Here is a 26,551-nt window from a genome sequence, read left to right as displayed (position 1 = left end):
GATATTAAAAATACACAACAATTAAAGAACAGGATTTAAGTGCTTCTATTTCAAAAACTCTACCTTTGCTTGAGTCAAAGGATTGAATTTCACACCACAAATACCATTTCCTTGCTTTAAAGAGTACCCCTTTTAATTTTCTTTTATGTCATTTCCTTCAATGTAATTGAGAATAAAAGGCTTAAGTATACAGGGTAAAAAAGATACCTGGCTCTCTGTAAATAAGACCAATGAATACACTGTATTCTAACATAAACCAACAGTGGCTCAATTCAAAGACAATAAATTACTGCCAGTACAAAAACTTTCACTTTCTCAGTTTGAAACTTTTGACCTACAGTGAAATACATGGAATGTGTAACTCTGTTTACCAAACATGTTTTTTCTTGTCAGGAAAGCTTTCTCATCTTTGTCAGATTACTATTCCTTGAGCACAGATGAAGTCTTTCAAATTAAAGATAAACAACTACTTGCCTGTTGTTTCTGATATGCAGTGTTTGGATTTATCTTTGATTCCAAGAGTAGTGATCCTGAAAGATAAAAAATATTTGTAAGTTTCAATTTGTAAAATTCTGAATAAAATATCTGAATATGAGTTTAAAGAAAAAAACTTGCTCTCTTCCTCTAGCTAGACATGTGAAGTAATCAAATGTATTGACTCATGTTCTTCTCTTCAAATCTGTGCTTTATACAGAACACACCATCTTATCCCCCAAATATACCCTTAAAGAAAAAAAAAATCCACCTAAGATCAACATTCAGACCCAAAATATAAGGAGACTAGATGTCCATTAAAGTTTTATTGAAATGAAAACTTTGAGGTCTAAATGACTACTTGAAGCCAAGCTCTTTTTAACAAAGTTATTTTATTGCATTTTCAGTTTAACAAAACAAATTACAAAGGACCACAACAGGAATCTAAGTACTTAGTACACAAATTACAGAACGGCATTTTTACTTTACTCCTTAACAAAATGAAGGACACTTCATATAGAAATAAATGTCCATACCTATTCCAAACAAAAGGTAAAGAGTACAAAGTACAAGAATAAATCTAAGATTGTTATTTTTCTATTCTCTGCACATAACTGCTCAAATCGAGGCGTTCAGATTACAGTGAGAAAGGTTTTCATTACGCTCTACATTTTATAATTAAATACTTCACATAATGACTCGTACAATAAACCAACGGACTTAAGTTTACAATCTGTATTGGTGTCCTAACTTGTTTAGGTTGTAAAGCACCCACTTTTTCATGGCAACCTCTACAAAGGCAGCCTGGGGGGATCCCAGACTACAGATATGCTTGTGCGTGCATGTATCGTGGCAACAGTCTGCAGTAACTGCAGGAAAAGGTGCCTTTTGGTTTTCCCCAGCATCTGTAGACTAGGGCAAGCGGGTTTTTAAAAATGGGCTTTAAAAAAAAGACCACTCAGAAAGTAAAGTTTCACTAAGCTTTTTGAAACAGACATATAATGGATAAGAAAACAAAAAAATAAAGGGAGGGGAAGGGTCAGCTCCCTAGGACGAGAAGAAAACTATTCTGTCTCTCATTACTTCCTCCGTTCTCACTCAAAGGCGAAGACTGGAGAGGAAGGGGTCAAATCCTTAATAGGGATAGGAGGCGGGGGAACAGAATCAACGTTTGAGAGTAAATCCGGACAAAGTAGTTTGTTTTTACCGTACAGAAGTGCAGACACAAAACGAATGCGCCGTCCCAAGACGTGGTAGTAACCGTACCCGGCCCAGGGCCTAAACACCAGGGCTGTGCCCAACCGGAGGCACTGATTGCCCCCTATCTTATGTTCCAATAACCTTACCGTCGGATTCAGCCCGAACCAGCAGCGACATCCCCTTGAGTTCCTCCACATAAGTGGAGGAGACATGCCCGGTGCCTCGGTCGTCCCACTGACGGTCTTCGTTGAGGGTGTAGACCTTCACTCGCCGCCGCGTATCCGACATGGTGGCTGCTGTCCTCACCGCCCCGGCCACCGCCTCCTCGCTCACCTCGTCCGCGCCCCTCACTCTTGAGAGACCGCTGCGGCGGCGGCGGCTGTGGCGGCAGCGGCGGCGGCGGCTCCGGAGAGGCCCGAGTTCACCATGGCTCCCAAGGTTCAGTCGCGGGAAGGGGCAACAAGAGTCACCGAGACCTCTCCGCCCGGAGCCCCGGTAACCTCTCACTTCACCTCCGCACACACCCACCCTCCACTCCCTTTGCCCCCCAGAGTTCGCTCTCCCGCCGCCGCCGCCACCGCCGCCGCGGTAACTACTACAGATCCGCCATCTTGTAACCCGATTCTCTCTGCCTTTCTCTTCCTCCTCCAGCAGGCTCGCACGGGCTGTCCTAGCAGGGGCTACGGCGGCCGACGAGCCCAATGCGCGGTGCCTCGGCTTTCCGCACGCGCATCCCGAGCCTGCGGTGCTCGGGTGTTCTCGCGAGGCGGGAGGGGTACAGGATCTAAGTGGGAGGGTCTAAGTACGACTTCCTCTTTTCTGAGTCCCGCCTGCTGGCGCGGGATGTCGCGCGGGTGGTAGGTTCTCGCGATTTCCTTGTCGCCTTTGCTGCCGGGAGATTGCTTTCTTAGCCAGATGCGAGAGCGGAGCGATCTGCCTTCGATAGGATGCTGGCTGCACCGGGGGTGTGACGAGCCGTGGGACCCAGCTCTGAGGAAAAAGTAAAGCATACCTGGGAGGTACGCATCATTGGACGGACTAACCTTGGGCAAAAAGGAAGGAAATGTGGCCGCACTCTTTAATGGAAGCTGACCCTGTCAGCCTAGGGGAGAAAAATAACTTAAATTTCTTTGAATATATAGGAACTTTGAGCCCTGGAAGTTACGGGGACCGGAAACCCACTAAAACTCGTAGAATCTGTTGGGAGTTATACATGTCCTCAGGAAGTGTTCTATGGATCACCAGGCGATTATACAGTGGAACATTAGCGTGTTGACAAATTCCTATTTCCCGCCAGAGCCTATCACCGTTAGGCATTTGGTAGCTGGCCATTGAAAAGCATACTTTCCACTTGGCGAAAACGCAGTGCTCTTCCCGTGTTTGTAAGCTCGGAAAATAAGTCTTCAGAGAAGTTTAGGGAAGTGGAGGGGACCTACCTTCCTAACACATCTAAGAGCATTCTTTTGATACTTTTGAGTTTCTCTTACGAGCATTTTTTGCGTTAATCTATCTGGCGGTGGTCTGCGCTGAATAAGCTAAGGAGGAATTCTGTGGGCATTCACGTTGTCAAACATCACATTAACTCAAATATTCGCCTGTGGATACCAGTCATGTGCTGGGCAGTCGTTTATTTCAGTCCTCGTTCGTCCTTCACAGTATACTTTTCGTTTTTAAAGAAATTCTCAGCTTGCTCTCTCGTCAGTTCTTTACAACCCATTAGTCTGAAAGGTGAAAACAGACACGACGCACACGTTGATCCTGCAGCGCATCTTGGGGGTTGTAGTCATTACCTATCAGGGGTTTCATCAAAACGTGATTTTGTTTTGACCAGATCATTTGTGTGGACACCCTTCAGTGATGCGCTAAAAACGTGAGACGTCTTACATAGAAAGACGCCTGATAAAAAAAAAAATTCTAATTTCAAAATCTGGATACATCGCACTTTTGAAAGATCTATAAAGGACTTGAGAAAATGTGTTTGAATCAAGGAGTTATATGTAATAATAGAGCCATTAATTGCCGTGATTGATGTGCACAAATGCATTTTGAGCCCAGAGAAAATAACCTTTCTGTCTTGAGTCAGAGGAGCTTCACAGATAAAGTTTTGAACTAGGTGTTAGAGGATCCCTAAGTGGGAGTTTGCAGTTTGACTTGGGAAGGTGTTCAAGGCGGAGGGGACAGGGTGAACAAAGTCATAATATGTTGCTGGCCTCAAAGAACTTACAGGTAAGTTATATGTAAGTTAAAGGAATGAAAACTATACAGAGGTCCCCTTAACACTATATGTGTTGAGGTTAATGTCCCACAGATAGAACTAACTCTGGACAAAATTGTGAAATAAGAGTTATTTCCTGCAGGGGCACCTGAGTGGCTCAGTGAGTTAAACCTCTGCCTTGGGATCCAGGTCATGATCTCCTGGGAGCCTTCTTCTCCCCCCATTCCTTCTGCCTGCCTCTCTGTCTACTTGTGATCTGTCAAATAAATAAATAAAAATCTTTTTTAAAAAAAGGAGTTATTTCCTGCATTTACTCAATCATTCAAATATTTGTTGAGCATAAACTATGTGTTAGGCACTGTTCTATAGAAAAGGTCCCTCTTCTCATGGAGCTTACATTCTAGTATGGGAAGACAATAAACAAATACATGCCAGATATTGATAAATATTAATACCAAAATATAAGAGTAGCAAAAGTTTAGTGAGCTTGGGAAAGGTAATGGTGTTATTGAGGAAGCCCTCTAAGGGAGGCAGGCAGCCTTGCATTTCCCCACGTGAAGAAAGCATGAGAAAACAGAAAAGCAAATACAAAGTCATGAGGTTGTAGTAAGAGGGATAGTAAGGAAATCAGTGTTTTTAAACACGTATATAATGGAATTCTATACATACTGTTATTCATATATAACATAATGAATGTATGAATTCATGAATATATGAATCATATATTCATAATAACATAATGTTATTATTGTCCACAGGAACCCTAGTTTATTTAAAACCTGTCCCATTTATGTATATATGTGTCATTTCCAGTGGTTTCCAACCTAAAATAATAGATGATTTACCAGAATTATTTCAGGTGTTCTAATACACTTGATACACTTGGTGTTAAGTTCCTAGAGTAGGGTTTTTCAGCATTTGCATCACTAACATTTTGGGCTGGATAATTACTTGTGAGATTGTGAGGGCGTTTAGCAGCATCTTATTTTTACCCACCAGATGCCAGTAGTATTGCACCCTTTCTTCCAGCTGTGATGGCCCAAATTATCTACCAAATTATCTACCATCATTGCCAATATCCCTGGAAGGCATGTTATATTTTTTAATTCTTGAGGGTTTAAAAAAATATCCTGTTAATCTGTTTAGGGTAAACTGGGTTGTCGTTTCATTGATTCATGCCCTTTAAATGTCAAACTTTCTGCTTTCATTCTTCCCATTCTGTTAAATGTTTTTATGAAAATACTTCTATGAAAGTTTTTTTGCTATATTCACTCATTTTTTTCTTAAGGCGATTAAGTCACATTGTTTTTTTCCTTAAGCAATTTAAGTAAACCATCAAAACTGATAACCTATATCCTCTTAGCCACGTTTCTATTTCTTTTCCTCTTTACAGCCAAACTGTTTAAGTGTTAAAGTTGTTTATACTCCCTTCATTTCTTCACCTCCCACTTATTCAATTGAACCCATTCTGGTTTCCATCACACTGCCCACCCTAACTTGCTCTCATCATGAAGCTCTTTATAAACGAACTTAAGATATCTATGTTAATAAGCCACTGAACGTTTTCAATCTGTTTTACTTGATCTAAGTTAATATTGATACTTTTTTGTCTGAACTTTGTTTCCTCAGTCATATCATGGAGATTCTTGCATTATCCTTCAAATGTTACCACATTTATCACTTTCATCAAGGACCTTCTGACTCCTCTGTCTAGATTATATCCTTTTGGAATATTACAAGTACCAAAAATCCCAATTCAAAATGATTTAAATGATAAGAGAATGTATTGGCTCATAAGAAGGAAAGTTCTGGAGATAAAGAGAAACCTCAGGTAGATTCGATGGGCCCAACAGTATCAGCGAGAACTTGATTTCCTTCTGCCTCTCAATTCTATATTCTCTCTGTCAGATTCATACTAAGGCTAACTCCTTTTGTATTTTAAGATAGTGGCCAAGAGCCCCCAAGTTTCCACAGTTCTTCACAGGAAAAAGAGTTTCTTCAGGTATTCCCAGTTGCATTGTGATTAGACTAATATGGGTCACATGCCTACCCTTAAACCCAGAGATCTGAGGTCCAGGGAATTTCAAGCATTGATTGGCTGAGGCAAACCAACCTGTCATTGGAGCCTGGAGTTTGTTTGTTTGTTTTTTTTTTAAGATTTTATTTATTTATTTGTCAGAGAGAGAGAGCAAACACATGTAGACAGAGTGGCAGGCAGAGACAGAGAGAGAAGCAGGCTCCCCGCCAAGCAAGGAGTTGGATGTGGGACCCGATTCCAGGACGCCGGGACCATGACCTGAGCTGAAGGCAGCCGCCTAACCAACTGAGCCACCCAGGCGTCCCAGATTTTTTAGTTTTGTCTTTTTTTTTTTTAAGATTTTTAAAAATTTATTTATTTGACAGAGATCACAAGTAGGCAGAGAGGCAGGCAGAGAGAGAGAGAGGAGGAAGCAGGCTCCCCGCCAAGCAGAGCCTGATGTGGGACTCGATCCCAGGACCCTGAGATCATGACCTGAGCCGAAGGCAGAGGCTAAATCCACTGAGCCACCCAGGTGCCCCTGGAGCCTAGAGTTTTAATCCCACTCAAATCCTATGGATATTACACATGTGATATGGTAAATCAGAGATAGGAAGACAACCAGAATATCAATTTTATCTTCAGGTACACATAGCACCATGCACCCTTCAGTTGTAGAATTTTTCATACTTGTAGCTTTACATTTATTTGTATGATTTCTGATTAATAACTGTCTCCACATCTAGATGACAAATTTCTGTGAGTTCAGGGAACTATGTTTTTTCTCACCATTTTATCTCTAGTGCCTAGCAGAGGGCGTGGCACATAGCAAGTACTCAATAACTGTTGAAAGTTAGAAGTTTATTACTCAATTTGACATTCTCCCTAGCAGGTAATTTAATAACTACCTTATCAAATCAACTGAAATTAAATTACATCTTTGAAAGCTCCAGATTGGTATCTCTAGCTTCTAACTAGTCAATTCTTGACACACTACTGAATGATAGTTCTGAAACAAATTTGGTCGTATTATATTGTTTTTGCATCTTTCAACAGTTTCTGATTTCTTGTAGGATAAAGTTCTTCAGAATGGCATACAAAGCTCTTCATGGTTTGGCCCTTACCAAACCCTGGCTGGCTTTTTGCTTTCAAGAGCAAGGCTATGGACTGCTGGGGTGGTTTTCCCTGGGGGTGATTTTCTTTTTTAATCACAGCCTCTCCCATTCACCTTACCAAATGTTTTTGGAAGTCTTTTCTCTGGGTGAGTGTAGTTTCTCCAGGTATTCCCTCATACCCTGACGGAGTAAAGACAGAGGAAGGAGGCAAGAGGTCCTTCATCTGTTTGATATTTAAGCTTTCACTTAATCACTCCTTTTAACTCTGCTGTCACAATCTCCTACTATTATGACTAGTATCTTCAAATCAAAAGTCTCTCCTATTTTATAAAATAAATCTCAGTCTCCTGAGTTGGTGATGGGGGTGGCAGTGTTCAGAGGGCTTGTATGGATATGTGTGTGAAGGGAGATGGTAGACCTTTGGTTATGTGGGATTGGGAAGGGGTCCAGTTGTGTCGCCCCTCTCTATATAGACTTTGACTCTGTCCTCAGATTCTGAACCCTGGTCCTTTCTGATTTGTTGTAGAGATAATTAGTTCTCTTCTCGGATCACTGTGGCCATTTAGGTTGTAACTTCCTCTGTTCTAAGGTCTGCTATACTGCTCTACCATCTGCTTGTCATGCAAATGACATTTGTTAAAATCTTTTGTCTGCTCTTCTCTTTTATTATGTTTGCCCTTTGGACTCTATACTTCAAAAAATTATATTTAACTGTGTGAATAATTTTGCATTTTTGACAAAGGTATAGTTTTTTTTGTTAATGTTTTAATATTTTTTTAATGTTCTGTATTTCCCTTGGATTTTTTTTTTTGTATATGTGAAGTAGGATGCCAAAAGTGTTTCCTCCAAATGAAGAACCACTTAATATCATTTATGGATTAAATAATTTGAAATGCTATTTTAATCACATGCTTTATTAAATCTACAAGACACTTAAACATACATGTATGTGGATTTGAGTATGAACTCACTACTCTGTTTTCATCGGTCAACTGTAGTTGACAGTTTTAATTGCTATAGTTGTATATTTGTTTTGGTATTTGGTTGATGTAATGGCTGTATCAGTGCACCATTTAGATCTCCTTCAAGAGAACCTACTCTGGGGAACATACTGGACTTATAGCCAGCTGCCACCTCTTTGGATCCACCATTGCATTTGAGCTGAGGACATAAAGACCTTCGGCTGCTTCCAGCCATTAACTGAGCATAGCACAGGTATTATACTTGTCTTTTTTATTATCTAGTGCAGAACTCCTCCTTTGGCAACTTTGCCTTGGGGAACTTCTTAGCAGTCTGGATGAGACTTTCTCAGAACTACACTGTAGTCAGAAGCTCCTTCCACCCAGTATTTCCTTACCTTCCCTCTTCTATAGAGTTCAGACTTGTACTGTGGTCTACAGGCTGTCCCTTTCAATTCCTGAGCCTATTTTATCATTACAGACATTTTTCTCTAGTCCGTATCTTACATGTTTAATCCCTTCTTAGCATCTGTATTTTTTTTTTAAGATTTTATTTATTTATTTGACAGACAAATCACAAGTAGGCAGAGAGGCAGGCTGAGAGAGGGAAGCAGGCTCCCTGCTGAGCAGAGAGCCCCATGCGGGGCTCGATCTCAGGACCCTGAGATCATGACCTGAGCCGAGGGCAGAGGCTTTAACCCACTGAGCCACCCAGGCACCCCAGCATCTGTATTTTTGAGAGCCAGAACTGACATAGGTGGTACAGGGAGTAGTGTAAGAAATCAGGCAATAAGATGGGGTTTGTGGAATGGTGTACTCAGTCCTTGGCACGAGGTGGTCACTTAACTACTGATTTGACCAATAGTGACCTAGGAAAACATCCTGTAAGAGGGAATGTTGTTGTCTATACAATGATTTGAGCATTTAAAAAATATGGGGAAAACAGTGCCTACAAGGATAGCAGAACTGGCCAATTAATTTATACTACTGCCTTGCAGGGGGATAGTGAGCTTCAAAAGAAGGCCTTTATTTCCTGCAATGAAAGAACAGACACAGGATTTGACAGAGTTACAGAGCTCTAAAGATATCTGAATGTTCAGCTATGCAGTTAGGGTCCTGGTTGGGTAATCCTAAAGCTTGAAATATGGGATGGGGGTACCTGTGAAGATGTTGGTTGTGCAGATACCCCTGAACCCTCAGGGATTGCAGAAGTGGCTCATACTTCCTATAAGAGGTAACAGTTCCCTCCCCTTGCAAAAAAGACCTCTTGCGTAGTTGCTCTCATTTCTTATCCTAGCTGAGTGGTTGTGGTAGCTAGGTTAAATCTCAGCATACTCTGCCTGGAGACTGCTGGGCCTAGGGAGGAAAGAGATTACACACTGAAAGAATTGAAAAAATAATCTCGTATGTATTACTAAGGAGCCAGTACACTTGGGATTGGACTTTGAGGGTCCTTGATCAAGGGCCTTAGATACTCAAGATTTCATTGATCTGGGATACCTTTGGAACAAAAGATTTAACCTTTACCAGGACCCAAGGGGATGGGGCAGACTTACTGCTAAGATAGCTCTTGGAAGCCTGGAAAAAGTGAGAGTGGAAATGAGCTTACATCATGGCAGCTTTTGACTCCTGGAGAAGATACCTATTTATTTTGGCATACCTATATAGTTATTGCACACTTATTAGCTCTGTTTTGTACCAGCTGAAAGTGTTTTTAAGAAAATCACCTGCATATGTTTTTGTTCTTCTCCTCAACCTCTTTAAAAAAAAAATTCTTTTTAAAGATTTTATTTATTTATTTGACAGAGAGAGATCACAAATAGGCAGAGGGGTAAGGGGGTAGCAGGCTTCCTGCTGAGCAGAGAGCCTGAGGCAGGCTTGATCCAGGACCCTGAGATCATGATGTGAGCTGAAGCAGAGGCTTAACCCACTGAGCCACCCAGGTGCCCCTACTCAACCTCTTTTTAATCTTATCATGTTGGTTAGAACCTGAGAAAACTGATGAGAGTAATAGTGATGATTCTTGTTTTGTTCCTGACTTTAATGGCAATTTCCCAGTGTTTTATACAAGTTCTTAATTTCTGTTAGATCCCACTTATTGAGTTAAGGACATTTCTAATATTTTGAACATTCTTGGAAATTTTATAATTGCCTCTTCTGTATCTGGTGACCAAAGTTTTTCCTCTCGTAGAATATTTATAATGAATTATATTCTTATTCTTACCATTCTTTCATTTCCATAGATCTACTTGATCCTAATAGCTTTTGTCAATATTTTATTAAGACAGTTTATCTGGAGGACATTCAAGATGGTAACATATAAGGGATCCTAAACTCAACCTCCTCCCATGAATACAACTACAGCTATGTATGAAACAGTTCTCTATGAAAAGGACCCAAAAGCTAGCTGAATAGCACCTCTACAACAAAGGACAAAAGGGCCACATTGAGATGGGTAGGAGAGGCAATACATGGTCTTTCAAAAAATCCCACCCTAAGCATAAAGACCAACATCTGGGAGGAATCTCATAACACAGGGCTTGTCCCTGAGAAGTGAGGGGTTTGTGCTCCATAGCAGGTACCTTGGCCCTTTGGGACTACATCAGAGATGAGCACTTGGCTTTGAAAATCAATAGGGCTTAACAACTATAGGGCTTTAGGGAATGGAAAATTTGCTATTAAAGGACTCACACACAGACCCACTCATCCCAGGACTCAGCACAAGAGGAAGTCTCAAAGACACCTAGACCATATGCTGAGGAAATGCATTTGCTAATCTTAGAGCATCTGCCGGAGACAGGAACCTCTTGGAACTCTCTGGGGACAGAGGTGCTGGCAAACACCATTTTTGTACACTCCCCACCCCCACCCAGCCTGCTAGCTCAGGAAGAAGTGTCCTGCCCCCACCACAGCCCAGGTCTACCCTCCTCCTGCTGAGTGCCCTGTCCCCACGGTCTACCCTGCCAGCCAGCAGGGATTGTTTTGGACTCCCTGGGCCTAAAATATTCAGTTCTTCACAGGTTATCACCCCCAAGGGCACCACACAACCAGCTGACTAAACCATACCCCTAGAGTTCATTTGAAAAAGGCGTATTTTCTTTTCCTTGAGTTTCAACCTGAGGGGCAGGATTCAGGTTTGCCATATATTCATAGGCTACATAGGTGCCCCCAGATAAGATGGGCAGGTAGATAACCATATTAGTGCTCTCCCGTGGCCATATTCATATTCATATTCACGGATGCCTCCCAGAAAGGAACTTATATATGCCTAAAGCAAGAGTTTTCCAGTTGTTGCCCTGGGGATTAACTCCAGATTTCCTGGTCTCAAAGTCAGTAGGGTTTATGATTCTGTAATCATATGACTATATATTTACACAAGACTATATATTTACATACTTTGAAAGCTGCTGCCTGTGGATCTGGCTTACTCTATTCCTAAAAGAACTAGAAAAAGAAGAAATGAAGCCCAAAGTTAGTAGAAGGGGGGAAATAATAAAGATCAGAGTGGAAATAAATAAAGACTAGAAAGATAACAGTAAAGGTCAGTGAAATGAAGAGTTGGCTTTTTGAAAAGATAAGCAAAACTGATGAACCTTTAGATAGGCTCGCTGATTTAAAAAGACAGGGCTCAAACAACCTGAGGGTTTTGAAGGGTCAAGGGTGGGAGGTTGGGGGAACAGGTGGTGGGTAATAGGGAGGGCACGTATTGCATGGAGCACTGGGTGTTGTGCTAAAACAATGAATACTGTTACGCTGAAAAAAATAAATAAATTAAAAATTAAAAAAAAAAAGACAGGGCTCAAAAAAAAAAAAGACAGGGCTCAAATAAAATAAAAAATGAAAGAGAAGTTATAACTGATACTATGGAAACACAAAAGATCCTAACAGACCACTACTAACAATTATATGCCAACAAACTGGACAATCTGGAAGAAATGGAAAAATTCTTAGAAACATATGATTTTCCAAGACTGACTCTTGAGGAAATAGAAAGTGTGAATAAACCAGTTGCTAGCAAGGAGATTGAATGAGTAGCCAGAAACCTCCCAACAAACAAGTCCAGGACCGGATGGCTTCACTGGTGAATTTTACCAAATATCTGAAGATGTAATACCTATCCTCAGACAAGGATACCACAAAGAAGAAAATTACAGGCCAGGCCACTAACCCTGATGAACATAGATGCAAGAGTCTTCAACAAAATACTAGCAAACCAAATTCAACAGTACATTAAAAGGATCATATACCATGATTAAGGTTGATTTATGTCAGGGATGTAAGTATGGTCAACATCCAGAAATCAATCAGTATATTAACATTCGCAGGTAAGAATATGCTCTTGTATGTAAAATAGAAATGAGAGGCCAAGAGACTCCAAAGCAAAGGGTAGATCGAGAACGCCTTTGTTCATAATGATGTACTGTCATGGCGCCAATCAGCCACAGGGAGTGTGACTTGGCTTCTGTGAAATAAATTCATGGCCCTGTGATCATCCTTACCATCTTCCCCCACCACCCCCACCAATCACTTTAGCTTATGTTGGTAGCCTTCTCTTGACATGTATTCTTTAATAAAATTTGCTAAAATTTTACCCACCCAGTTGTTTCTCTTTAAAAAAACTACTACCACCTGACATGTTATATACTTTACTATTAGTTTCCATCCACTAGAATGTGAACATTGGAACTTGGTCTGTTTTGTTTACCAATGCATTCCTTGCACACATTATAGTGTGTGGAACATAGTAAGTATTGAATTTATGAATATTAAGCTTGGCAGAACTGAACTAAGAAAGATACTGATATTTACACTACTACATTTTGATCTAGAAATATAAAATATCCTGTAAGAGATGAAAAAATTATTGCATAAAAACTGTAATTCATGGGCAGGGGAGTGTCAATAATAAAGGACATGAAGGAAAAAGTTAAGTACCCACACTGCACTACCAAAGATGGCATTTCAATTTTAGTCGTGGTGTTTTTAGCATATAATTGCACTTTGAGAAGTACTTTATGGAGAGTAGGGAAAATTACTAAGACTTGAGTGAAGATAAAAATAAAAGTTCAGACATAAAGTGTGGGATCTTGGTTTAAGTGGAAATGGAATCTTTTTGGTGGTTTGTGTTTAGTGGGCTATACTGTCACTTTGTTGAACCACTGGTCTCTAGAATTTAAGAAGTAGCTTCATTTTTCTCCCAGTAGTAGTTGGGAGGCCATTTGAAAAAGAAAAGAGAAAACTTAAGAAAAACATAAATTACAATTATGAAATGCTACCATTAAAGCTTGTCTTTTCTTTTTTTTTATTTTTAAATTTTTTTATTTTTGTAAAGATTTTATTTATTTATTTGACAGAGAGAGATCACAAGTAGGCAGAGAGGCAGGCAGAGAGAGAGAGAAGCAGGCTCCCTGCTGGGCAGACAGCCTGATGCGGGACTCGATCCTAGGACCCTGAGATCATGACCTGAGCCGAAGGCAGCAGCTTAACCCACTGAGCCACCCAGGCGCCCTTCTTTTTTTTTTTTTTTAAAGTAGATTTCCGGGGTGCCTGAGTGGCTCAGTGGTTAAAGCCTCTGCCTTCGGCTCAGGTCGTGGTCCCAGAGTCCTGGGATCGAGCCCCGCATCTGGCTCTCTGCTCAGCGGGGAGCCTGCTTCCTCCTCTCTTTCTCTGCCTGCCTCTCTGCCTACTTGTGACCCGTCTGTCAAATAAATAAATAAAAATCTTAAAAAAAAAAAAAAAAGTAGATTTCCATGCCCAGTGGGGAACCTAATGCAGGGCTTGAACTCACAACTCTGAAATCAAGGGTTGGACACTTATACTGAGCCACCCAGGCGCCCTAAAGCTTATGTCTTAAATAGAAAGTAAGTGAGAATGAAAGATTTTTGTCACATTAGAGAAAAACCAAATGTACAAAGTATATAGTTTATATTTAATGTCATTTTCAGTTAATCTTCAGTATTTCAGAAAATGTGCCTGCCACACTATTTTACATACTTTACTGACTTAAAAATATACATATTTAAAAAAATATTTGACCAACTAAATTGTTAATATTTTACGAACTATTTATGAGTCATGAATATGCAAACATTTTATCAGATTTCTAACAGGATTGCATATTCTAAATTAGGACTTCCATTAGCCAATTTTTTGGTGGAATTATGTAATATATCATTAAAATGAACATCTTATAGCTATTACTAATAATTATGTCAAGAGCCTCTATATAGAACTGTTTCAAACATTAGCTGAAAATCATGATTTTTTTCCATCCTTTATACCAAGAACATCCATACATTTGCAACATATACTCAAAAAAATGACATTTGCAACATTTACTCTATTTGATGAGTAAATGATTTTTCTATATTTTCTAAACAATTTCCTAAATTTGAAAAATGTACTCCCTCATTCTAGTTAGGATCCCATTTATAATATATATTCCACTACACTTATGGTTTTGTGACCAATTTGAAAGGTGGAATATCATTAAAAACAGATCTGTACTAAAGAAACTGGCTTTGATATAGCAAGTCCCAGTTTGTAAGACAGAGGTAGCCAAATACCGTTCTTGTGCAGAGGTGAGCCATTAGATGACTAAGAGTAAACTGTCACTACTGTATACAAAGATGATAAAGAAGGTAGGAAGAGATCCATTATAGTAACAAATGGGATCTATTACATCTGAGGTTGTAAGGTATTTCAGAATTATAGGAACTAAAGGGCAATCTTTTTAAAGATGTATAAGTGGTTTAGTTTTAATAATATTTATTGATTTGTAATGTAAATAATAAGAATATAGGTAACTCTTGAAATAAAAAAATAAACCACATAAAATGTGCATTTTAATATAAATCATTAGGATATATTTATACTATATATAAATCTACACATTAGAAGATAGTACTGAAATTTTACTCTACAGAGTATCACTCTAGAATTCTCCTTAAAAAAAAATCACTGGGTGGAATTAGATGATGACTGTGAAATAGATTCTCCCATTACAATACTGCTTCTGTCATTAAGAGTTTTGACAACACTTGTAGCTGGAGACTGTAGCACTTTACGAGAAAGTCTCATTCTTCCGTCAGCTGGATCACGCCCAAAGTATTTCACCTGTATTAAAGAAGCCAATTTACAGTTACATAGTACAATGATCAACATCCAAATTAGAAGATATTTACATTTATATGGTGCAAAAAAACCAATGAGTGATGTCTTTACTTTCCTGAAAGCATAGCTTAGTACTAAGTAGAGGTATATACTAATAAATATAATTTGGTCAAATAGCCCTTATAAGAAAAAGAAAGGAGATGGGCATTTAGTCACTCTATTAAAATCTGTTAGACTCAACTGTGCTTTCTTATTTTCTCTGGGCCAGGTCAGTGAAAGCCATGGTGAATGATTCTAGACAAGGGCTTTCTGAGCCTAAGGGTATTATAAACTATACAGGATTATAGTTAGGTCATTCACACTATTCCCCAAAGAACTACCAAACTGGAGATTATTTGGCTTGACTTTAGACAACACAAGTCGGGAAATGTGGCAGTTTTAAAGTCCCTTCGCATGCAAAAACACAACCTTATACAGATACTGGCTCTTAGTTCTTACTCTTCCCTAGAGGCTACTTGAACAATGGACTACAGATTAGAAATAAACTAGAAGCCTTGGTTACTCAAGTCATGGGTAATAGGTATAGCTGGAACAAAATGTGGTATGGACAAATAAAACAGAAACCAAACCACACCAGACTGGCAATGACTTCCTTTATACATTCATAAAAAACTATAAAAAGGTCAAACAACATGGCTTTCTTTAAACTCAAAAATTTTTAGCTATGAACCAACTGAAGTCTCAACTCAAATATGTCATTCAAGGCCTTTAACAGAGTTACATGTTGAGTTCTCCAGTCCTATCTGCAAATCACTGCATAGCTATTACTGGCCTCATGCATTTTTAAAAGCTCTAAAGGGTGGGGGACTACTGTTGGAACTAAACTGCAAGCTCCCTAAGAAGAATTACACCTTAAATCCTTAGTCTGTTTAAAAACAAACCTAAAGTTAAAAAAGCACAGCACATAATACAAATCACAGATGTTGATTTGATTCTTTCAGCTTTTTTGGGGGAAAAAAAAAACCAATAAAAACAACAATTTGAAACTTGGAGTACAGTTTACAACTTTTAAGGCTGAAAAGCTGAATACAAGTACCTGAATTTCTTGGCCAACTTCTAATCCGAGGGCGGTGGGATGTTTAATCTGAAAGAGAACATGTTCATTTGTTAGTTGCTGTGCATAATTTCTTAATATCCATAGCAGTACACATTTTTTAAAGTGGAAAGTTTTAGTGTTTTTCGTGATTATAAAATCTGTTTATTACAAAGGCTTAAAATACACATTCAAGTGAAAGCAAAAATCATCCAAAGCTCTCTACTTTTTAGATTACTGCTGATACTCTAACAAGTATCCCTTCAAATGTCTACTTAGTATGTACTCCATTTATAAAAATGGACTTTATTGAGCTTGTTGTTTTCTAATACATTGATTTTTCATTCAATAATATGTTCAGGATATCCTTTTATACAACAAATGAAACAGTAGAATGTTCAAACTATATAATTTGTTTAACTGATCCCCTAAAGGTGGTCATTTAATTTGTTTTAAATTCCAGTATTTTTTTTTAAGACTTTATTTACTTGGGGAGGGGAGTGAGAACGAGCACATCCAAGTGTGAGAGTGCATGCACGGCAGAGAGGGAGAAGCAGACTCACTGTGCAGAGAGCCCAATGCAGGGCTCGGTCACAGACCTGAGATCATGACCAGAGCTGAAGGCAGATGTCTAACTGACTTAGCCACCCAGGTGCCCCTTAAATTCTGATATTGCAAATGTTAATAATTACTGAATCTAGGGCGCCTCGGTGGCTCAGTGGTTTAAGCCGCTGCCTTCGGCTCAGGTCATGATCTCAGGGTCCTGGGATCGAGTCCCGCATCAGGCTCTCTGCTCGGCAGGGAGCCTGCTTCCCTCTCACTCTCTCTGCCTGCCTCTCTGCCTACTTGTGATCTCTCTCTGTCAAATAAATAAATAAAATCTTAAAAAAAAAATTAAAAAAATAAAAAAAAAATTACTGAATCTAGATGTAAGGTATGTGGACGTTCAGTGTACTATTTTTTTCAACCTTTCTGTAGGTAACTACAGTGTTGCAACAATTATGTAGTTACTCAAATTATCCTTTCAAATAAAGTCTTAATGTTGAACTTCTAGGGCCAAAGGTACTCATACACATTTATCAAACACTCTCCAAAAAGTCTGTCCCAATTTACATTCCTACAACAGTATCTCAAGTGTATGAGAATGTCCATTTTTTTCTTCCATATTTTCACCGACATCGGGGATTTTCAACTATCTGAAAGTTGAAAAATGATAACTTAGTTTTATTTGTATTAAAAAAACTGCTGTTGGGGTGCCTGGAAGACTTGGTGGGTTAAGCATCTAACTCTTGAATTCAGCTCAGGCCATGATCCCAGCGTCATGAGATCAAACCCTGTGTTGGGCTCTGCTGTCAGTGTGGAGTCTGCTAGAGATTCTCTCCCTCTCCCTCTGTTCCTCCCCCTGCTCACCCATGCTCTCTGTCTAAAATAAAAACAAGTAATATACAAATCTTTAATTTAAAAAAAATTGCTGTTGATATTGACCTTTCTTACTGATCCATATAAACCCTGTGCATATGAAGCCTCTCTCATATGTTATATACATCTTTTTCCCCTGAGTTGGTACTTGCCTTTCAACTTTATTGTAATTTTGCCATGTATTTTAAAAATGACATCAGGAGCACCTGGGTGGCGCAGTCAGTTAAGCATCTGAATCTTGATTTCACCTCAGTTCATGATATCAGGGTCGTAAGAAAGAGTCCTGTGTGGTGCTCTGCACTCAGCAGGGAAGTGTGAGATTCTCTCCCTCTGCCCCTCCCCTCACTCAAGCACTTGCGTTCTTTCTCTAAAATAAATCTTTCTAAAATAAATAAAACAGGAGACATTCTGCTTTATGAAAACCAGCTATTCCAATACAATGTATTAAATAATCTTTGTTTCTTCAGACTAAAAATGCAACTTTTAGTATATATTATATTCCCATGTATATAACTGGATGATTTCTGGTCTCTATTTTCTGTTGCATAAATTGTCTAATTCTAGGTCAGTAATACACTGTTTTATTCTGTATAGCTTTATATTTCAATATTTGGTAAACTGAATATTCCTATTATCCTCTGTACCTATAGTTTTCTTGAATAGTTTCATATTTTTAGTTTTATCTTAACCATGCTTGGTTGGCCAAGAAAGTTGGGAAGACAGGGCTATAGCTAGGTATTTTTAAAAAGTAACTATTATATGTTAAGTCTAGATGTGTTAACTCAAGAATGTTTCTATTCCATCATACAAGGACAAACATAAATATCTGTGTTAAACAGCATAAAAACCTTCTGTCAGCAACACTGCTGTCATTTTCAGCTTTTTATATTTAGGCTAGTAGTGGACAAAGTGCACAATTCTCATCAACCCAGGTAATTTCACTATGATGATTTTAAGGTGGTTTTAAACATATTTTGTTTTTACCTTTCGTTGATCAAGTTGTGTGTTATGGAGTAGTACTGCAGTCATATTTGGATATAATTTAACCATTACTCCAGTGTCTCTGAAAAGGAAAGGAAATAAGCCTGATTAAAACAGTATCTGAGTATCTACTCATAATCAAACTGATTATGTATTCATTGGAGAACAAAGTAAACACATACACAATTGTAAAAAGGATTATCTAAAAAAGAAACTTATTTTTTCAACTGAACATACACCTTGTATTTACATTTTCAAAAAAATATTTTATTTGTGGGGCACCTGGATGGCTCAGTGGGTTAAAGCCTCTGCCTTCGGCTCAGGTCATGTTCTCAGGGTCCTGGGATAGAGCACTGCATTGGGCTCTCTGCTCAGCAGGGAGCCTGCTGCCCTCTCTCTCTCTGCCTGCCTCTCTGCCTACTTGTGATCTCTGTCTGTCAAATAAATAAATAAAATCTTTAAAAAAAAATCTATTTGAGAAAGTAAGAGAGCATGAGCAGGGGGAGAGGGAGAAGCAGACTCCCCTGAAGAGCAGTGAGCCTGACAAGGAGCTTGATCTCAGGTCATGACCTGTGCTGAAGGCAGATGGTCTGAGCCACCCAGCTCCTATACCCTGTTATTTAAATACTTGTGAATGAAAGGACAGAAGAGATAAAGGAAAATTGTGTGATGACAAGCTTTTAGACTATATATTCTTCTATTAATTCTCTATTTCCCCATTTTGAAATGACATTAATTATTTATTTTTTTAAAGATTTTATTTGAGAGAGACAGTGAGAGAGAGCATGAACGGGGAGGAGAGGGATAAACAACATTAAATATTTCAAAGTAGTGTAGATGAATCATAAACCTATGAAATAAAGATTTAAGGAAGGGGGCTGGATAAAATAAGGTATTTATTTCACTACAAAATCTGTCTTTTTTTCACTAGACTACTAAAATAAGCCATCCCATTTCTCAGTTTTTCACCTGTGATACTAAACAAATTATTCCATTGGCTTTTGTTATTCATTTCAAATAGCCCTGAACACTCAGGCTACATCTGATATAGATATATGTATTTTTTTCCTTAAGAAGGGGATTTTTCAGGGGTGCTTGGGTGGCTCAGTCTATTAAGTGTCTGCCTTTGGCTCAGGTTATGATCCCAGGGTCCTGGGATTGAGCCCCACATTCGGCTCCCTGTTCGTGGGGAGTCTGTTTCTCCCTCTCCTCCCCACTTGTGCTTCCTCTCGCTACCTCTCTCTCACAAATAATTGTTTTTTTATAAAGGGAAGGGGATTTTCTCATCCCCCCAAAATCAGTCTTTTTTATCTGATAAAAAATACTTTGAGGTTGAAATTGACATTTAAAGAAATGTGCTCCTTAGGCATTAAGTAGTACTATCTTTAAAAGAAACCAACATGAAACTACTAGAAAAAGAAAAAGGAATACTGCTAGGTCTATTTGGGCCTGTTTTACTGTTTATTGGGAAAATTTAAGTGGTGGGAAATTTGGTTCAAGGAAACAATTCACTTAGAAGAATCTATTAGTACAATTATAATCACAGAATCATGTTATTGAAAATCAATAAACTGGCATAGAAAATAAATTATACCTTAAAAATAATTTATGGCAGGTAATTGACATAAAATCTAAATACCTTACATTTTCAATGTATATAATGCAAATGTGAAGTTAACATGTGCTTATAATATAAATCTTATAAAAACCAGCATAGTGGGGGCACCTGGGTGGCTCAGTGGGTTAAAGCCTCTGCCTTTGGCTCAGGTCATGATCCCAGGGTCCTGGGATTGGGCCCTGTATCGGGCTCCCTGCTAGGCGGGGAGCCTGCTTCCCCCTGTCTCTCTCTGCCTGCCTCTCTGCCTACTTGTGATCTGTCTGTCAAATAAATAAATAAAATCTTAAACAAACAGACAAAAAAACCCCAGCATAGTGTATTGGTTGATATTACCTGATTTCAGTTATTGTGGCAGTATACACTGCTCCAAATTCTAGTTGCTGCTCTTGCTGTAAGTGCAAAATAAGCCATAAGATTAATAAATAGCAAAAAATGTAGAAAAAAGTAAGTATTTTAAGATCTATACTTACATCATCTTTGCAGATTTCAGTAATGAAGTCTCTTGCTTCATGCATAGCACTTGGTGTTGGTGCAAATACAGAAAATGTTTCTTCATCCACCTGACTAACAGTTACTCCTTTTAAAAAGATAATTTAACATATTACAGTTAACTTGCTCACTTTAGTGAAGACTAGTCTTACAAAATAGATGTGAGAGCAGGGGACTGACGTATAAGTAGGTGGGCAGAGTTGCGTTATATTTACTCATTGCTTTAGGAGTGAAGGGATTCATTCACCAACATATAACACACTGCACACCTGCTATATATCTGACATTGTACTACGGTCTGGGGAAGCAACAGTCAGTCACTGGCTCTGTGTTCTTGGAGTTCACAGTTTGGTAGGAGAAAACATATTTAAATTCTAATTTTTGAAGATTTGGTTTTGCTCTTTTAATTATGAGTAGCTTCTATACTATAACCTTTTCCTCACTTTTTCTTTCTCTTACTCTAGAGTAGTGAACAGATGGATGAGGGATGACATGTCAGTTTCTCAGTCTAAAGCGCTGGCTAAGACAACTCTGCGTCTCACCTTCCTTCAATAACCTCAAAACTGGTAAGTACTAGGTAACTCAAAGACTGCTTCTAGAAAAAACGATGCATACTATTTCTACACATACTCTTCAAATAAAAGTCTAAATAAGACTAAGTGAAAAACAGCAGAATAGAAAATGACAGCAAAATTCTCTGAAGTGAAAAACTAAAGATTTTTCTAAATGTTCAATTTTAAAATGTCACAAAGAAATCAATGAATTTTTATTAAGAGGCATACAGAAAACTTAAAGACATGACAGCATTATATTTTCTCTTGCTCTCGCATATCTCAAACATATTTTTTGAATATAATAGAGATGAAATGGCAACTTATGGGGCCTACGATTAAAACCCTCAAACTTGGGGCACCTGTGTGGCTCAGTTGGTTAAGTATCTGACTTTTGATTTTGGCTCAGGTCATGATCTCAGGTTTGTGAGATCAAGCCCTCAAGTTGAGGTCCATGCTGAACATGGAGCCTGAGTAAGATTCTCTCTCCCCCTCCCCCTTCTCCCCTTCCTCTCTAAAAAACATAAAAAAAAATAAAACCCCCAAACATCATACAACTCTTACCTGTTTCAGCCTGAAGCTTTTTTAAATGATATCCACCTGGTCCAACAAATTTTGCCCGTTTTGATAATGGAACCTGAATGGTTTCTAAAATGTAGTACAGACAAACTGTAAATAATTCAAATACATATATGAACCTAAACATATCTTAATCAAAATTTTTTTTTGGCATAGGCTCATGTAAAAGTATTTCATGGGAAATAGAAAAATAGTTACTTGACTAAAGTTTCTGTAAGTTCTAATGTTTAAAAATACCTCCCCAAATTTAAAATATTTATAGAAATATTTAAAATATTTTTGTTTTGTGTATGGATTTAAAGGAAATTTAAATATAATAACATACTTTCATATATTAATGTTTACCTTATCACAGAATAAATAATAACTTTAATACATTACCTACAACAGGTCCGTTTTCTTTTCTAGATGCTCGAGGTTTTGAAATAGTTTTGTTCATAATCTGTAGTATCTCCTTCTTTGCCACTATAAGAGATAAAAACATAAAAACTATAATCACAGTTGACCCTTGAAAAACTGGAGAGTACGGATGTCCTCCCCTGCATCAAAAATTCGTGTAAAACTTTTGATTCCCCAAAACTTAACTACTAATAGCCTACTATTGACTGGAAGCCTTACTCATGACAAAAAACAGTTAAGTAACACATTTTGTATGTTTATCTATTACACTCAATATTCTTATAATAAAGTAAACTAGAGAAAAGAAAAGGTTAAGACAACCATAAAGAGGGGCGCCTGGGTGACTCAGTGGGTTAAACCTCTGCCTTCAGCTCAGGTCATGATCTCAGGGTCCTGGGATCAAGCCTCGCATCAGACTCTCTGCTCAGCGGGGAGCCTGCTTTGATCTCTGTCAAAAAAATAAATAAAATCTTAAAAAAAAAAGGAAACCATAAGGAATAGAAAATATATTTACAGTATTGTATATTTATTGAAAAATATTTGCATAGGCATGGGATAGGGGGCTGGCTCTGGGATGGCAGAGTTCCACAGCCTGGTGGCTTAGGCTCAGCAGTGGCAACCCCTGGGTGGCCTGCAGGCTGCAACAGTTGCATGGAAGCATAGTAATGCTGCTTCATCTGCATGGACATGTATCACTGACCCATGGCCATACACTCACACCTGTGGCCACATGTGAGTGTGCTGGTCTCCAAGAGGCCTCAGGGCCAAGGTGCCATAGTGGGGAATGGGTCCCCTCCCAACCCCACAGGCACAGAGGACTTAGTGCAGGGACTTCCTATACAGTGCTATCCCTTTCCTCTGGACATGTTTCTCCACTTCAGCCCAGTCTTCTGATGGCCAGACCTGGATGCTTGATGGGACCACCTTCTCGGCACTGGGTCCAGATCACTGGGTGATCTGCAGCCCTGCCCAGTCAGGGCCACCCCATCCCCAGGAGCTGCTAGTTGCCTCAGCAGGACTCATAGGATACTCAGTGTAGCGGACATGACCTCTGTGCCAGCTGCCTTCAGTTCATCTGGTGGAATGGGCAGTAGTAAATAAATGCTTTGCTGCTGTAAATAAATGCTTTTGTTGCCAACTCTTTAAAAAAAAAAACCCACAAAAACAAAAAACCAAAAAACAATCCACGTATAAGTGGACCCGTGCAGTTTGAGCACACATTGTTTAGAGGTGAACTATATATAAAATAAATGTGATTAAGATAAAGCAGTAGTCTTAGTTTTTATGGAGTAAAATCAAAATTCTTTAACTTAGTAATCAAAGCTCTTCATATCCTAATTACCTTTACAATTCTACTTATAGTCCCCTTTCTCCATAAATCTTATCTTAGAGAGTCACTTATAAAAACTGAATTTTCTCTGGTCTCTTATAAAAGTTTGAAATTTCATTTCCAAAACAGTATTTTATAAAAAGCCCATTTTTAATATGCCTAATGGGAATTATAGTTGTCATGAATAATGAAAAATGATGGAAAGAGAATCAGGCACACTAGCTTAGCTTACCTGAGGCTTGTTGAATGGCCTCCATTACAATTTTTATTGGTATTCCAGGTAATTTAATATCAGCCTGACGTGGAAAAGTAAAAAAAAAATTATATAAATATTGATTCATAACACTATTTAAATATTATAAAAGTGAAACAAAATAGGTTTTAAAATACCTGTAATGCAGTTATTCCCTTATTGGTGCCGGCTATTTTGAAATCCATGTCACCATTGTAATCTTCAATTCCCTGAAGGAATTTAAGAAATGATATAGTTTTAAACAAAAACAAAATTCATCCAGGCACTAGAGAGGAATTTTAAAAAACATCTAGAGAAGTAAACCATGTCCTCTAAGACTAAATACAAAGAAGTATCTTCTTTTTTTTTTTTTTTTTTTTAAGATTTTATTTATTTATTTGACAGACAGAGATTACAAGTAGGCAGAGAGGCAGGCAGAGAGAGAGGAGAAGCAGGCTCCCTGCAGAGCAGAGAGCCCGACGCGGGGCTCGATCCCAGGACCCAAGATCATGACCCGAGCCGAAGGCAGCGGCTTAATCCACTGAGCCACCCAGGCGCCCCCCAAAGAAGTATCTTCTACAGTAACTACTGCTTCTAATTTGTGGCTTTTTAAGTTAGAACGGTTTCATCAGAAAATTACTTTAAGTTCATGTTGTCCCCCCATAAATGCACAGGGATTCATTTATGATCACCCTAAAGTGAGCCGTTATGGATATTTATACTGTTATATGTAGATTTTAAAATCCAAGGCTAATAAACAGAGGAGGAAAGTAAGGTAAGTAATAACAAGTAATGTTATTCTTCTAAGCATCCAATGCTTACAAAATGTGTGTCATCTTTACCATTGAATATTTGAAAACATGGATATACTTGCCAGAATATCTGTCAGCAAACGATAATCTTCTATTTCACCCTTGTCAGGATTGTTTTTGGTGACCAATCCTATTGCCACACCTGCGACAGCAGATGAAATTGGAACTCCTATAATTGAGAAGAAGAGCTTGTATGTAATGTGTACATCAACCTAACACACATATTTATCATTCTGTTGATATTTAATGTAAGTGAGCGGAGTTTTGTATGTGACATCATCAGAACCAAGCTGGAAAGGTCATCTATCTACCTTATTTCTTAAGCATATGAAAAAAGCCCCTTAAAACAAATATAAACAGGTAATCACTTTTCTCATAAAAATCTCTATAAAAATAGCAAAATTAACTCTTAATAGAATCCATTTGTCTTTTTACTTTTGGTATGTTTATCTTCTTTTTTTGGAAATGTAACCATGTTATTGGTAAATCCCTCCAGCCTAAACCCCTCATCTCACCTCTCCATGAAAGCCATCAGTAGGTTTTTTGGTATGTGTGTATCCTCCCGGAAAATTTGTGCCCAAATATGAATCAAAGTGTAATCTTTTGTTCTCTTTACTTATGGAAGCATAGTGAATGTGCTCACTATTCTGCACCTTGCCTTTTTTCACTTAATAACATACCTTGGATAATGACACATAATGCCACACAAAGTTCCACCTTATTCTTTTGAATGGCTGCTCAGTACTCCCTGAATGGATTTATAAGCCACATAATAGAAGTGAGATTACTGGGTCAAAAGGTGTGTGGGTTTACATTTATTATAAATCTGTCAAACTGCCTTCCAGAGTGTAGTATTTTCTATTTCTACCAGCTGTATTTGAGGGTGCCTGCTGTTCTTTTTTGTTAATTCCTGTCAGATCTTTTGACTTTTGTTATATAAAGGGCAAAAATGGTAGCTTATTGTTTTTAATTTGATTTTTTATGAGTGAGATTAAACTTTTTTTAATGTTTATAAACTGTTTATTTAATTAATTTATTTATGTAGGCTCCATGCCCAGTTATGAAGCCCAATGCAGGGCTTGAACTCACAACACTGAGATCAAGACCCATGATGAGATCAAGAGTTGGACGCTTAACCCACTGAGCTACCCAGGCACCCCTTACATTTCTTTTTCTGTGAATTGCCTGTTCATGGCTTTCAACCATTTTCCTACTTGTTTGTTAGTCTTTTTTCTTAATGATTTATCAAAGCTCTTTCAACATGGACAGTACATCTTTGTTAAATATAAATGTAGACTATTAAAGGAAATATATTATTTTCCTAGTCAGTTGACTTTGTTTATTGTGATTTATTTTCCTGTATAGAATTTTAAAGTTGGACATTAACATGGTTCCTGGATTTTGCTTAGAAAGGTTTTTCCTAAGATTTTGATAAAATTTTCCATGTTTCTTTCTTTCTTTCTTTTTTTTTTTTTTTTTTTCTCATTTTATTTATTTTTTCAGCGTAACAGTATTCATTCTTTTTTTGCACAACACCCAGTGCTCCATGCAAAACGTGCCCTCTCCATTACCCACCACCTGTTCCCCCAACCTCCCACCCCTGACCCTTCAAAACCCTCAGGTTGCCCCAACCTCCCACCCCTGACCCTTCAAAACCCTCAGGTTGTTTTTCAGAGTCCATAGTCTCTTATGGTTCGCTTCCCCTCCCCAATGTCCATAGCCCGCTCCCCCTCCCCCTCTTTCTTTCTTTTTTTACAAAACATGTAAGGTTTCATCACTTGGAACTTACCTGTTAAAAAGGATTGTGGCAGGGGATATCATTTCATATTCTCTAAGCAATCTCACTTATGCTCTTGGTTTTTAACCATAACCTAATGTTGATGACCTAAAAAAATCTCTCTCTCCTGCCTATTTCTCTTTGCTACTAAGCTCTAGAGCTGTAGCCAATATGGCTA

At 38.5% G+C, this 26,551-nt stretch overlaps 2 protein-coding genes and 1 long non-coding RNA gene across 6 annotated transcripts in view; 1 reads left to right on the top strand and 2 right to left on the bottom strand.

Annotated features, from left to right (window-relative positions):
• PPP4R3B (protein phosphatase 4 regulatory subunit 3B) overlaps positions 1–2,365 on the bottom strand; it is a 68,006-nt gene extending 65,641 nt beyond the window's left edge. Inside the window, exons 1-2 of one of the 3 annotated variants that reach the window (XM_045979764.1) lie at positions 1,821–2,365; positions 475–530 (exon numbers count right to left, since the gene is read on the bottom strand). In XM_045979764.1, coding sequence (XP_045835720.1) covers positions 475–530; positions 1,821–1,962 — 198 coding nt within the window. In that variant the 5' untranslated portion in view covers positions 1,963–2,365. The remainder of the gene's footprint in view (positions 1–474; positions 531–1,820) is intronic. The other 2 variants (XM_045979763.1, XM_045979762.1) reach the window with 2 other exon arrangements.
• Positions 2,366–2,516: 151 nt separating this feature from the next.
• Positions 2,517–25,434, top strand: LOC123925858. Its single transcript, XR_006815095.1, has 3 exons — positions 2,517–2,693; positions 21,158–21,259; positions 24,706–25,434. It is a non-coding gene; the product is annotated as an uncharacterized LOC123925858 (long non-coding RNA).
• Positions 13,913–26,551, bottom strand: part of PNPT1 (polyribonucleotide nucleotidyltransferase 1) — a 47,849-nt gene continuing 35,210 nt past the window's right edge. For both annotated transcript variants that reach the window (XM_045979418.1, XM_045979419.1), the window contains exons 19-28: positions 24,659–24,765; positions 23,943–24,014; positions 23,785–23,848; positions 22,205–22,288; positions 21,809–21,892; positions 20,675–20,781; positions 20,538–20,593; positions 18,590–18,668; positions 16,190–16,237; positions 13,913–15,096 (exon numbers count right to left, since the gene is read on the bottom strand). In XM_045979418.1, the coding sequence (XP_045835374.1) occupies positions 14,938–15,096; positions 16,190–16,237; positions 18,590–18,668; positions 20,538–20,593; positions 20,675–20,781; positions 21,809–21,892; positions 22,205–22,288; positions 23,785–23,848; positions 23,943–24,014; positions 24,659–24,765 (860 nt within the window). In that variant the 3' untranslated portion in view covers positions 13,913–14,937. The remainder of the gene's footprint in view (positions 15,097–16,189; positions 16,238–18,589; positions 18,669–20,537; positions 20,594–20,674; positions 20,782–21,808; positions 21,893–22,204; positions 22,289–23,784; positions 23,849–23,942; positions 24,015–24,658; positions 24,766–26,551) is intronic.

The sequence above is a fragment of the Meles meles genome, chromosome 15, assembly GCF_922984935.1.
Source record: "Meles meles chromosome 15, mMelMel3.1 paternal haplotype, whole genome shotgun sequence".
NCBI lineage: Eukaryota > Metazoa > Chordata > Mammalia > Carnivora > Mustelidae > Meles > Meles meles.
Note: the sequence above shows the minus strand (reverse complement) of the source record. Positions and strands in the feature narration are given on the sequence as shown.